This window comes from Lolium rigidum, chromosome 1 (genome assembly GCF_022539505.1).
Source record: "Lolium rigidum isolate FL_2022 chromosome 1, APGP_CSIRO_Lrig_0.1, whole genome shotgun sequence".
Lineage (NCBI taxonomy): Eukaryota > Viridiplantae > Streptophyta > Magnoliopsida > Poales > Poaceae > Lolium > Lolium rigidum.
Genome location: NC_061508.1, coordinates 86,827,618 through 86,840,302, shown reverse-complemented (window position 1 = coordinate 86,840,302; position 12,685 = coordinate 86,827,618). Strand labels below are relative to the sequence as shown.

At 44.9% G+C, this 12,685-nt stretch overlaps 1 protein-coding gene across 1 annotated transcript; it reads right to left on the bottom strand.

The window, feature by feature from the left end:
- Positions 1-10,530: 10,530 nt before the first annotated feature.
- On the bottom strand, positions 10,531-12,006 carry LOC124677099 (protein RAFTIN 1B-like). The gene is made up of 4 exons (XM_047213100.1): positions 11,962-12,006; positions 11,727-11,847; positions 11,440-11,591; positions 10,531-11,376 (listed from the first exon to the last, which is right to left on the bottom strand). Exons 1-4 carry the CDS (start codon positions 12,004-12,006, stop codon positions 10,531-10,533), a joined length of 1,164 nt encoding a protein of 387 aa, XP_047069056.1.
- Positions 12,007-12,685: the final 679 nt, after the last annotated feature.

Genomic DNA, 12,685 nt, shown 5'->3' with positions numbered 1-12,685 from the left:
CAACACATTTATTTATAGATGAATCAGTTTTATCTTTGTACGGTTCATGATACTTATCAAAATTCTTCCTAGGCAATTCAAAATGAGAGGCAAAAGCTTTATAAAAATTTGCAACAACTTGAGAGTCAAGACCATAAGTAGCACTCATATTACGAAATTTATCGAGTATCCATAAAAGTTTCAATGCATTCATAATCATAATTTATACCGACTCTCTATCTTTGTCGTTCTCCCATCCTTCGGTATTCTCCCGAATCCGATCAAGAAGGTCCCTTTTAAACTCTTCTTTGTTGCGTGTAAATGATCCAGAACAAGTAGTATCCAGCAAGGTTTTATCTTGAAAAGAAAGTCTTGCATAGAAATTATCAATAATGATATTACCAGGAAGCTCATGAATGAGGCATTTGAGCATTAAAGACTTCAATCTCCCCCATGCTTGGGCAATACTCTTTCCATCATGAGGCCAGAAATTATATATGCGGTTCCGGTCTTTGTGAATTTCACTTGGAGGATAGAATTTAGAATAAAATAGAGGCACAATATCCTTCCAATCAAGGGAATCCCCATTCTTACCAATTCCACTTACCATGATGAATTATAGCAGCAGGCAGAAATAAAAACAGCACGTACAGTAAAAGTTTTCCTTACCAATTCCACTTACCAATAGCACTTCACTCCCCAGCAACGGCGCCAGAAAATAGTCTTGATGACCCACAAGTATAGGGGGTGTATCGTAGTACTTTCTATACATAAGAGTGTCGAACCCAACAAGGAGCAGAAGGTGTTGACAAGCAGTTTCGATGAAGGATTCACTGTAAATGCTCACAGACAAATATTCAGGGGGTTTTGATATAGCAGATAAATAAAGTACGAGTAAATAAAATGCGAGAGTAATAGTTGCAGCGAGTGGCCCAATCCTTTTTAGCACAAAGGACAAGCCGGTTTGTTTACTTATGATGACCAAACGTTCTTGAGGACACACGGGATTTTAGTCTAGTGCTTTCGCTTCGTACAGCTGATTAATCTTCATTGTTTTGATAAGTGTTGTGTGGGTGAACCTATGCTAATGTATCGCCCTTCCTAGGACTAATACATACTTGTGATTATACCCCTTTCAAGCATCCGCAAATACAAGAAAGTAATTAAGATAAATCTAACCATAGCCTTAAACTCTGAGATCCTGCTATCCCTCCTGCATCGACATACCAACGGGGGTTTAGGTTTCTGTCACTCCGGCGACCCCACAATTAGCAAACGAATACAAGATGCATTCCCCTAGGCCCATAAAGGTGAAGTATCATGTAGTCGACGTTCACATGACACCACTAGAAGAATAACACCACAACTTAAATATCAAACCATTGAATATTACTCACCATAGTTCACTACTAACATTTCGACTTCACCCATGTCCTCAAGAACTAAACGAACTACTCACGAGACATCATATGGAACAAGATCAGAGGTGATATGATGATGAATAACAATCTGAACATAAACCTTGGTTCAATGGTTTCACTCAATAGCATCAATAACAAGGAGTAATCAATAGCGGGTGAGTTTCCCCTACCAAACAATCAAGATTCAACCCTAGATGTTACAGCGGTGACGAGGTGCAGCGGTGGAGTTGGCGGTGATGATGATGGAGATGATGGTGATGATGATCCCAATGATGTCCAGCTCGATGACGGTGACGATGGCGTCGATTTCCCCCTCTGGGAGGGAATTTCCCCGGCGGATTTCAGCCTGCCGAAGAGCTCTTTTCTCTCTGGTGTTTTCCGCCCCGCAGAGGCAGCTGTGTCTTCTCGCCATTATTGCCCGCACCTTAGGTTTTCGGGTAGATGAAGTACGCGAAAGAGAGGCGGCCGAGAGGGGCTGTGGGCCCCCTCCCCACAAGGCGGCGCGGCCAGGGCAGGGCCCGCGCCGGCCTATGGGGGGCCCATGGCGGCCCTCCTCGGCCCCTCCTTTTGGCTGGCTCATTCTTCCGAAAAATAAGATCTTCGGTGTAATTTCCGTCAATTGTTGATCTTCGGAAATATTGCATTCGACGGTGCTTTTTCCAGCGGAATCCCGACTCCGGTGAGTGATTCTCCAATAATCATGAAACGTGCAAAATAGGTGAAATAACATAAGTATCATCTCTAAATATGAAATATATCAATGAATAACAGTAAATTATGATATAAAATAGTGATGCAAAATGGACGTATCAGATCCATTTATCGTGGAAGAGATACAAAGGATCGAAGAAGGAAGACCATCAGAGTTTAACCTTGGCGAGTCTGGATCCTTATGGTTTCAAAAGAGGATTTGTGTTCCAGACATCATTAAAATCAAGGAAGTAATCCTAAAAGAAGCCCATGAAACACCATATTCAATTCATCCTGGAAGTACGAAGATGTACATGGATTTAAAAGAGTTGTTTTGGTGGAATAACATGAAGCGGGAAATTGCCCAGTACGTGGCAGAATGTCATACTTATCAGAGAGTAAAAGCTGAACATCAAAGTCCCGCAGGACCACTACAACCTCTACCAATTCCAGAATGGAAGTGGGAAGAATAGGAATGGATTTTATCACCGGACTACCCATGACTACTAAAAAGAAGGATATGATATGGGTAATCGTGGACCGGTTGACCAAGAGTGCACATTTTCTAGCAGTAAATCAGAAGGATACATGTGAGAAGCTTATAGATCTCTACATCAAAGAGATTGTGAGCAAACACGGAGTTCCAAAGAACATAGTATCAGATCGAGGATCTGTGTTCACATCTTCCTTTTGGAAACAATTACATGAAGCTTTAGGATCCAAGCTAGACTATAACACCGCTTATCACCCACAGATGGGAGGACAGACTGAGAGGACAAATCAGATACTAGAGGACATGCTCATGGCTTGTGCTTTAGATTTCGGAGGATCATGGGAAGAACACTTACCTTTAGCAGAGTTTTCATACAACAATAGCTATCAAAGCAGTATCAAGATGGCACCATTTGAAGCCTTGTATGGAAGAAAGTGTAGATCACCCATATGTTGGTATGAGGCAGGATCAACCAAGGAGTTTGACCCAGATTATGTGAAGGAGAAACAACTGATCATTGATGTGATCAGGGACACACTTAAGATAGCTCAAAGCCGCCTGAAAAGTTATACAGATCAAAAGAGGAGGAGATGGGAACCAAAAGTTGGAGACATGGTATACCTAAAGGTTAGTCCTATGAAAGGTCTTCAGAGATTCAGAGTTAAAGGGAAACTTAGTCCAAGATACATCGGACCTTTCAAGACATTGAGTCGAAGCCGAGGATTAGCTTTTGAATTGGAACTACCGGGGAAGTTAGCCCTAGTACACAATGTGTTTCATGTTTCACAACTTCGGAGATGTTTAAAGACACCAGATGATCCAGTATCCCATGAAGACCTAGATCTTCAGCCAGATTTGACCTACATCGAAAACCCAGCCAAGATTCTGGAAGAGAACTGGAAGCAACTCCGAAATAGAGCTATCAAGTATTGCAAGATACGGTGGAAACATCATCCTGAGAGGGAAGCCACCTGGGAGAAATAAGAGGACTTAAGGAAAGCATATCCAGAACTATTCAGGTATTACCAACCACAACTTCGGGACGAAGTTTTCTTTAAGGGGGAAAGGATGTAATATCCCAGGATTCGAGACGACTGCAGGGTAGATTTAGAAAATGGATGTGCATTGCATCGCAAAACTAGGGAAAATTTCGCGCTTAATTGCATAAAACCTAAAAGGGAACAAGTTTCTCTCTCGACACAAATTAGGGTTAGGGTTTCGAGAGTGCGACAAACTTGGACATGATCTCTTCTGAAATTAGGGTTTTGAAAAGAGAGGGGAACCATTGCATATCATGTATTAAGTTGCATGATTGAATTTGAAATGAGTTGAGTAGAAACTCAAACTCCAACCAAACCAAGTTAATTCATAATTCAAACAATTGTTTATTCAAACAATTATTATTTCAAATAATAATATTATATTATGATAATACAAATAAGAAAAGAATACAAATAATTTATGAAAAGCTCAATAGAGAAAACTTGAGCTTTATTGATCATCACACACAATTTACATTGTCTTTACAATATTCAAATGAATTAAATATTACATAACACATTTCAGAAATTGATAAATGAGAAAGAAAAGGAAAATTACAAGGTATATAGAACTAGCTAAACTACACTATATTCATCATCTTGATCTTCTTGATCAACAAGTGGAATGAGACATTCTTGATCATCCTATTGATCCCTGCAAAAACAAACACCAAAATAGAAAAACACATTAGGCCAAGTGGCAAGGTTAGCTAAGAAATGTGAGATTGGGAGGATAACATCAAACATGCCGAGCTGATCCATAGCACAGAAGTACCAGCCATGAGCAGTACAAGCAGCTCACAAGGTGAGGTGCATGCTCACCAGCACACTCACACAGGGGGAGTCACCACACACACAACACCTTGCTGTCGACCAAAGAAGTGACCAGAGAGGGATATATAAACTTTTCAGTCCCCAAACCCTAGAAGCCATCGACACAAGCTTCAGCAGGGTAAGAACAGCAAGAGCAGTTAGAACAGGAAGAACACTAAATAGCCAAAGCCACCCAACATCAATTCCACCAAGAACTGATTGATGTAGATCAAGGAAACGGTGGAGTAGCACCAGCACCAGCTAGCCAGGAGAAGCAGGACAAGCACCAGCAAATCACAGAAGCAAAACCTCTACAGCAACAAAGATTCTAGGAGCTGGAGTGAGGTATACCCAAATTCATGAGCAAACATTGGTTTTGCTCATAATATAAGCATGTGCATCACACACACCCAAGCCAGAGGGTAAGATTACCATGTTTGCATCATCAATTGGTGTTAAACCATTTGATGCTGGCAAAATATGGGACAAGCCTGTAGAGATTAACCCTAGGGAAGAATTGGTCAAACCAACTAAATCAAACAAAAGAATCCAGCAAGGAGTTGATCCACAACTAGCCTAGCCCAACTCACGTAGCAACTACTGGTTCATTAAACCGTCAGATATATAGACAGATTATTGTCTATTTGATTTTCAACATCAAAGGCTGCTGGCAATCCAAAAAGGAACACCCAGCAAGCAGTTATCCTATTCCAGCAAGCCAAAGTATGGTGGGAGATACGAGAGCAGCAGCCAAGTGCTTCTAAGGCCCACCAACCAACCAAAAGCATCCAGACAGTTAGCCAAATACAGATATCATCACCCAGATGGGTTCAAAGAGGAGCTAGGGTCCCCAAAAATTGTTCACATCCCTCTAGCTCAAGCAAATTAGTTATAAGATTCATCACTGCAAGCAGTTCATCTCATTTATCCAATAAATCATGACAAGCTATACAGATAAATGAAATACACAAACAACCAGTAACTTAAATACTTGCAAATGATCCAATTGATCAGTACAAGCATAAGTATATGCTTTATTAAGCATTAGCAATCACCAGCACATGTTGAGGTGCTACAAAGATACAGAGAGCATCACCAACAAGGCATAGACAGAAGCACAACAAGCAACCATCAAGCAGCTGATGATCATATGACCATCAGAGCTTGCTAGAGCCTGCTAGAGCCAAGCATAGTAAAACCCAAATTTATAGTTCTACTCAAGGGGACACAAGAATACCAATAAGACTTTAGAAATTGGGAATTCACTCTCAACCACACATGTATATCAATAGACTCACAAAGCAAGTGGTAATTTTACAGCAATTGATTTAAAATAGTAAAATGCAAAGAGTAAATAATAGCAGCAGATTTCCAGTTTTCACCGGAAGTAGTATTATGTAACTTTAAGTGACTAAAAGCGTAGGCATGAGATAGTAGAGGGGTGTTGTATGAATGATTTTGATCATATAATGTAATCCACAACTAACATAGCATCCATCTCTAATTCAGTTGTGTGTAAGGGTGTGCTCCAAATATATCTATACATACTAACAAAGAGAATTTGCATAACATCTTTTATCCTGCTTGCCCCATTTTACCGGGGCCAACTTTGAACTACAATAAATTAAGGTCTATACCTTTTGAATAGCTCGAAACAAAGCACTAAGATTCATGAACGCACAATATCCTTGAACTATCACATATTCCCCTTGTTTTTCCCTATCTCTCACCTTAGGAATTTGCAGGGTCAACATAATAATAAGAAATACACCTTGCAAATAGATACCAACCTCAAATATATGATAAAGAAATATAGGTTTAGTACTAAAATCGTATCACTCGGGTCTAGTAACAAGCATTAAACATAGCAAAGGTTTACCAACACTTATACACGAATATCTTGAAGACCAAACACCTCAAATCTCGATACATAGGAATGATTACATGATAAATATCATCCAAACCCCATCCACATCTTAAGCCTATAGATAACTAGTCACTAATGGTGCTGGAGAGTGATTCCATGGTGGTTGGTGATGATGTCGGTGGTGGTAATGATGAAGAAGCCCTCGAAATCCATCTCTCTAGGGTGGAGAGCACGATCAATCTAGCCCCTGAAATGAAGACCGTGATCTCGGCGGAGCTCTGTATCGCGAAACGTCCCGTGTCTCTGGCAGGGTAGGTTTTTAGGGTATATAAGGCACCACGTGAAGGTGGGCGAGACGATGACCGAGGGCCGAATGGGCCCTGGTGGCGCGCACCATGAAGGTGGGTGCGCCACCTGGCTCCGTTTGGGCCTCCTGACTCCCCTCTCGTGATCCAAATATCCAAGCCCTCTCTTTTGATGAAAAACTTCCTTGGTATTTTTCCCCGAATTTATTTCCTGCAAAAACTGACAGAAACGAGATTTTGCTAAAAACAACGTCAGATTCGATAGTTTTTATCCAAGTGTCGTGAGATTTTGGAGAAAATCTTTGAGCAAAGTGCTTGGAGAAGTAGTTATATTTGAGATGTATCAGATACATCATTATTCATGACTTTTTAGGATATTAACGGGACTTTGTTACAAAGTCCCTTTCATTGTTATTTAATTTCTGGGAGGTAAAACTCTCCTTTTTCGTATTTTCTGTTTTAGGGACCTTCTGGACGCCTAAAAATCAAAGTCAAAAAATATCTGATCAGTTTTTCATCAAGATAAAGACCGTGGGCAAAAGAAGTATGAGAGGGGAGCCATGAGGACCACAAGAGGCTAGGTGGCGCGCCCCTTCTGTTAGGCGCGCCACCTAGGCCCATTTGGCCCTCGAGCACCGTCTCGGCCCCTTCTTTTTATAGAACCTCGATCATGCCAGAAAACCTAAGGCATAATTTTCCCGAGATTTACAGAGGCGGCGGCGGAGGCGAAAATCCTCTCCTACTCCGGGAGAGGGCACATCCTGCAGCACCGGAGCCTTCGGTGAGGGTGAAATCGACGCCACCGTCATCACCACTCCTCTTGGCGTAGGATAAGGCCTCTCCATCAACATCTCCACTAGCACCATCATCACCATCTCCATCTCCAAGATTCACTTCATCCCCCTCATAGTTTGTGATTGATTGAACCCTAGATATCGTTTAAATGCTATTTCCATGATAGATTGTGTTGTAATCCATATGCCTCTCATCCATACCATGGTTGGCACTTGTGAGTAGATCTCCATGTTCCTGAGGGCATAGGATGAATTGGCTATGATTTCCATATAATATGCAATGAGTATTTGGTCAAGTTTTTATCTTTTATGTGGTTCTACCTATTTGTCTACAAATCCCATTTTTCATGCCCATACAAAACACATTGAGATAGATTATCATTTTGTTAGAGAGAGGTCTAGAGATTAAGTTCAACTATAATCATGATTAGGTTTCTGATGGTTTAACAAAAGCACTTCATGTTAGACATCTAGATGAGTTTAAGCGCAATCTAAATCTTTTTAAGAGTTTAGATTAAGGGGGATGTTAACCAAAAGTTGCACCGTATAGAGTAGTACTCCACCGGAATATACGTGGTTTGTGTACTGCTAAGGTGAGGGTTTTCTCACCCTATATAACATGTAACACGAGGCCCTAACGGGTGATTGTTTTCATCAATAGTCGACTGTGGGGTGCAAGGGTGGTAATTGATGTCGACAGCGAGGCAAGTTTCTTCAAGCGGTAGAAGGGATTGCTACGAGGATCAGCTGGACAGGGGTTGCTATAGGGAGCGGGCAGCCTTGCTACCATGGAGCTGTCGGCATTGCTACCGTGGCGCGGCGGCGTTGCTGCAATGGGCATCCAAACTTACTACAAGGGATGACCAGGGTTGCTACAAATGTCGGCATGTGTTACTACCATGGCATGGCGGAATCGCGGCTAGCGGTTGTCGGCGCTGCTAGCATTAACCATCGCGAGTGGCCGATGGAGGAGCGACTGCGGCGGATATGGGAGGCAGGGCGGTGAGGGCTGCTGCATCGGCGAGAAGGGCTGCTGCATCGGTGATGAACGCTGCGAGTTCTCCGCGAATCCACGATGTGACACTCTGGTGATGGCACTACGTGGTTCTCTAGCGATGCTACATAGATGGACCAATAGTGGCGATGCTGCAATTTTTTGCGACGGGAGTACCGGGAGGCGATGCTGCAGTTTCACGTGGGAATGTTTGACCCTGTATACGTTTATGATCATGCCATCATACGGTTGGCGGCGTGAGGATCGCGGGATTTGATCCCTCAGGGAACGCTCAACACGCCCGTTAACGAAATCTCTTTTTTATCCCAAAAAAAGGTCACCCAAATCCCTGGGGAGACCACGCCTACAATGACATGGTCTCTTGGTTAATTCTAAAGTGAAGACAACTGCTATTCTTTTCATATCGTGTTACACTTACCCGAATCCATTTCCGGGCATGGTTTTTTTAGATCAAAGGGATCATGTCCCCGATTTCATAAATGAAACCAACATTCTACATAGTTCCATCTGTACACACACCAAACGCAACAGACAAATGCATAAGTCTCCTAGGGGTATGTTTTTTACATCTTGATCACTACTGAGATTTGTTAAAACAGCAGACACAATTGGCGAAAACGAAGTAAAAGGAAACCGAGAGCCTAACAAGAAGCTCAGCTAGCTAATCCTTCCCTTTCCACCTCAACACCAGACAGGGTTTTGCTGCCAAAAACCACAAGTCGCCGGAATGCTCCCATTTTCGCACATCTTCTTACTCTTTCCTTCTCTTTATTCTTCTCCCCCTTTTCACATCGCCAGTCTTGGAATCCATGGCGTCCAACATCTCCTTGCTCTAAACACGTCCTTCGCAACCTTCTCCAGTAGCTTAGCGCAGGAGACCACAGCCGGTCCTTAATGCCCCCCTTCACCTGCAAAGAACTCCAACAGTTAATATAATAGTAAATCTTGAAAATCACTGCATAAGGTTCATCTGGCCATTTTCCCTCAAAACAAGCTGAATTCCTTGTCTTCCAGATACTCCATATTACAACAGCAATCCCCACAGCAAGCATTTCCTTTTTTTTCCCCAAAACTTTTCAACCAACTCCAAATACATTGGTCAGCTGAATCAAATTGGAAATTGAAACCAAAAGTACAACTAATCACATTCCAAACCAGCTAGTGAAAATTCCGAACCAGCTAGTGAAAAAAGAGTTGTTGCAAGTCTCTCTCTCTCCCTCTCTCTCTCTCTCTCCCTCCCTCCCTCCCTCCCTCCCTCCCTCCCTCTCTCTCTCTCCCTCTCTCTCTCCCTCTCCCTCTCCCTCTCCCTCTCCCTCTCCCTCTCCCTCTCCCTCTCTCTCTAAAGCCTCCCCTAAACAGTATATATCACTCTTACGGAAATTTATTTCTAGCCCCGACATCTGTTCAAACAACCATAGGATGACTTTCAGATTTCTAGCCTGCTCTATATAATCCTCAAGGAGGAGGATGGTGGCATCTGCATATTGCAGAATTGACACTCCCCCTTCTATTAGATCTGTAGCTAGCCCAATTAACAAATCCACATCTTGTGCTCTTTTTATGAAAACTGTTAAAATATCAACAGCAATATCAAAGAGAAGAGGGAAAAGGGGACCCCTGCCTCAGCCTTGATGTGTTGAAAAATAGGATCCAATTTCTCCATTAACATTAATCCCTACCTTATCACTGGTTACTGTTTTCATAACCAAATCCATCCATTGAGTTGGATATCCTTTCACCTCCATATATTGATACAAGAAAGACCATTTAACTTTATCAAAAGCTTTCTCAAAATTAATCTTAAAGAGGATCCCTGACTTCCTTCCGGCATGGTAGTGTAGTAAACACTACCGGTAGCGCATTGACATGAAAAAAGCACCAAGTTTCTGCAGGCAATTGAATACGAATTGCAAATGTAAATAAACCCAGCTGTTCAGATGTTGTTCTTTTATTACAAACGCTGCTCATGAGAATGGTGATCATTCTATTGTCGAGCTGCAGCAGTAAAGCAGGTGGCATGAACAAGAACGTAGGTAGATACAGATACATTACTACTCCGTAGTACAATCGCATCGATCATAGTTCCATCGAGAGAACCGAGCTGGCCGGGAGCTCACGCCGTCCAGCGTTTCACGTTCTTGGCCCAGATGATGTGGCCGTAGGGCATGAGGTGGCAGACCGGTGTGCCGCCGGGCTTGGTGCCGAGGAGCCTGAAGGAGATGTGCTCCGGGTTCCACATTGACGTGTCGGTGTGGCACACGGTGGCGATGGTCACCCCGTCGACGGCGCCGCGCGCGCCCTCCATCTCCACCATGTACGCCCTGGACGGGCCGGTGGTGTGGCAGCGGTACACGGTGTACGGGAAAGGCTCTGGGTGGCACGCCACGAAGACCGGGCCGCCCTCCACCCGCTGCACGGCGCGGACGGTGTACGTCTGCAGCGGCGCGCCGTCGCGGGGCAGCGTCGACGTCACCGGCCTTACGTCGCGTGTCCCCAGGACTCCCATGGCGCGCTCCACCAGCGCCTCCAGAGACGTCGCGCAGAACTTGGACTCCCCAGCCATTGTCGGCGTCTCGCAGGCGCGCAGCGTCGCCTCCATGCTGGATGCCATGGTGGACCCCGGCGCGACACCGAAAGCCGCGAGGACGCCTGGTAGAGCGGGCGCCATGAACGGGACGGAGTCGGCGACGCGGCGTGGCAGGAAGCCCAGCGCGGGGGCCGAGGCGGGAGGGAAGTGGAACGGGAGACGCTCCCCGACGCGCACGGACTCCTCGTGGAAGAATACCTTCGTCTTCGTCGGTTCCGCCTGGCCGCCACCCATAGCCGTGCTCGGCGCCTTGTAGTCGTACCCGAAAGGCGTGTCAGCAGCGGCGCCAGCAAGTCGTTCCCCTGCTTGGTTTGTGCTCGGCGCCTTGTAGTCGTACCCGAATGGGGTGTCGGCGGCGGCGACACGGCGTTCCTCGGCTTGGTTTGTGCTCGGTGCCTGCTTGCTGTAGCTGTACCCGTAAGGCGTGTCGGCGGCGCCTCCGCCGCGGTAGTCGTCGTAGTCGAAATCACCTGCTCGGGCAGCAGCGCCGGTGCGTTTGCTGGAGCCATCACCGGACGACGAGCGCCTGTAGTCTTGGTAGTCGAAGGGGGGCCGCTCCTCGGCCTTGCTCACGAAGCTGCTGGTGTCTGCGTGCAATATCCATCCATGCATTAACTCAACGTCGATCAATGCGTGCATTTTTGTAGTAGTGTGGGATCAAACTCGAGAGAATAAAGTCAGTGAAGGGAGACGAGGAACATGCATGCAGATGCAAGACGGACCTGCTGCAGGGCGGAGGAGGCGGAGGATGGCGTCCGGCAATGGCGAGTGCGGCAGCACGGTGCGCCAGAACACCTCGGCCGTCGCCGGCGCCGCGTGGCCCAGCTGCCCTCCAGCCTGAACCTGAGGAGAACGCAACCGTACGTGTTAATCACTCTGACACCAGTTTCACGCATGAATGGCGCCCTATCTCATGCAAAGATGCACGCCTAGCTCAGTGGCTTCTTGGGCCATTACCGCGACTAGGGCGGCAGCGAGGAGGGCGATGAGGAAACGCGCCATGGATGTGCGCTGCTCAGAGGTCGATTGAGGGCGTTGTGCGTGGGAGTGATGTGGTGATCAGGCGGCGATACTTATAGGCGCCCGGCTCGACGAGAAATTGACGCGTATTCGCATATCAAGCATCCAATTATGAACACTGCCCTATCAATTACTCCACTACCGAATGGTACATACTACTTGCTACATTCAGTATATTTCATTTACATCATCAAAGCGAGAGAGTTCGTACGCTGTAAGCATGTCAGCTATAGGGCATGTTTGACTCAAGGCCTGGGTATTAATAAAAAATTGGTGAAATGAAATCATTAGAAAATTTTCTTATGTAGGTTGTTAGTTTGTGGGTGTACGATTTCTCCTTTTTTTGAAATGGAGGGCAAGCCCCATCCTCTACATCAATCGATGCATACGGCTTTTTTTAATTAATTTTATTCAATAAAGAACTTACAAAGAGCATACACCAGAAAACCCAACGCCACCACGCAACACCTACATACAGAACAATAAGAGCAAAGCATGCCAACAGGGCCTTGTACCCTGAAAACGTGAAAACTCCTCATCAACTAGGAGTTGGAAACATAGCATACCGCTAAAAAATCATGTCCATTATATTTCATAGGAAATTTAGCTCCATCGTAGTCCACTTGGTAAGAATCGTTTGCTTTTTCTGTGACACAATCAA

What these genes read in the sequence shown, in the direction of transcription:
- LOC124677099 (XM_047213100.1), bottom strand. Translation starts at nt 12,006, where the DNA reads ATGGCGCGTTTCCTCATCGCCCTCCTCGCTGCCGCCCTAGTCGCG. An exon ending in TCGCTGCCGCCCTAGTCGCG is followed by an intron (nt 11,848 to 11,961) that starts GTAATGGCCCAA and finishes CGTTCTCCTCAG; the next exon opens with GTTCAGGCTGGAGGGCAGCT. An exon ending in ACGACTACCGCGGCGGAGGC is followed by an intron (nt 11,377 to 11,439) that starts GCCGCCGACACG and finishes AACCAAGCCGAG; the next exon opens with GAACGCCGTGTCGCCGCCGC.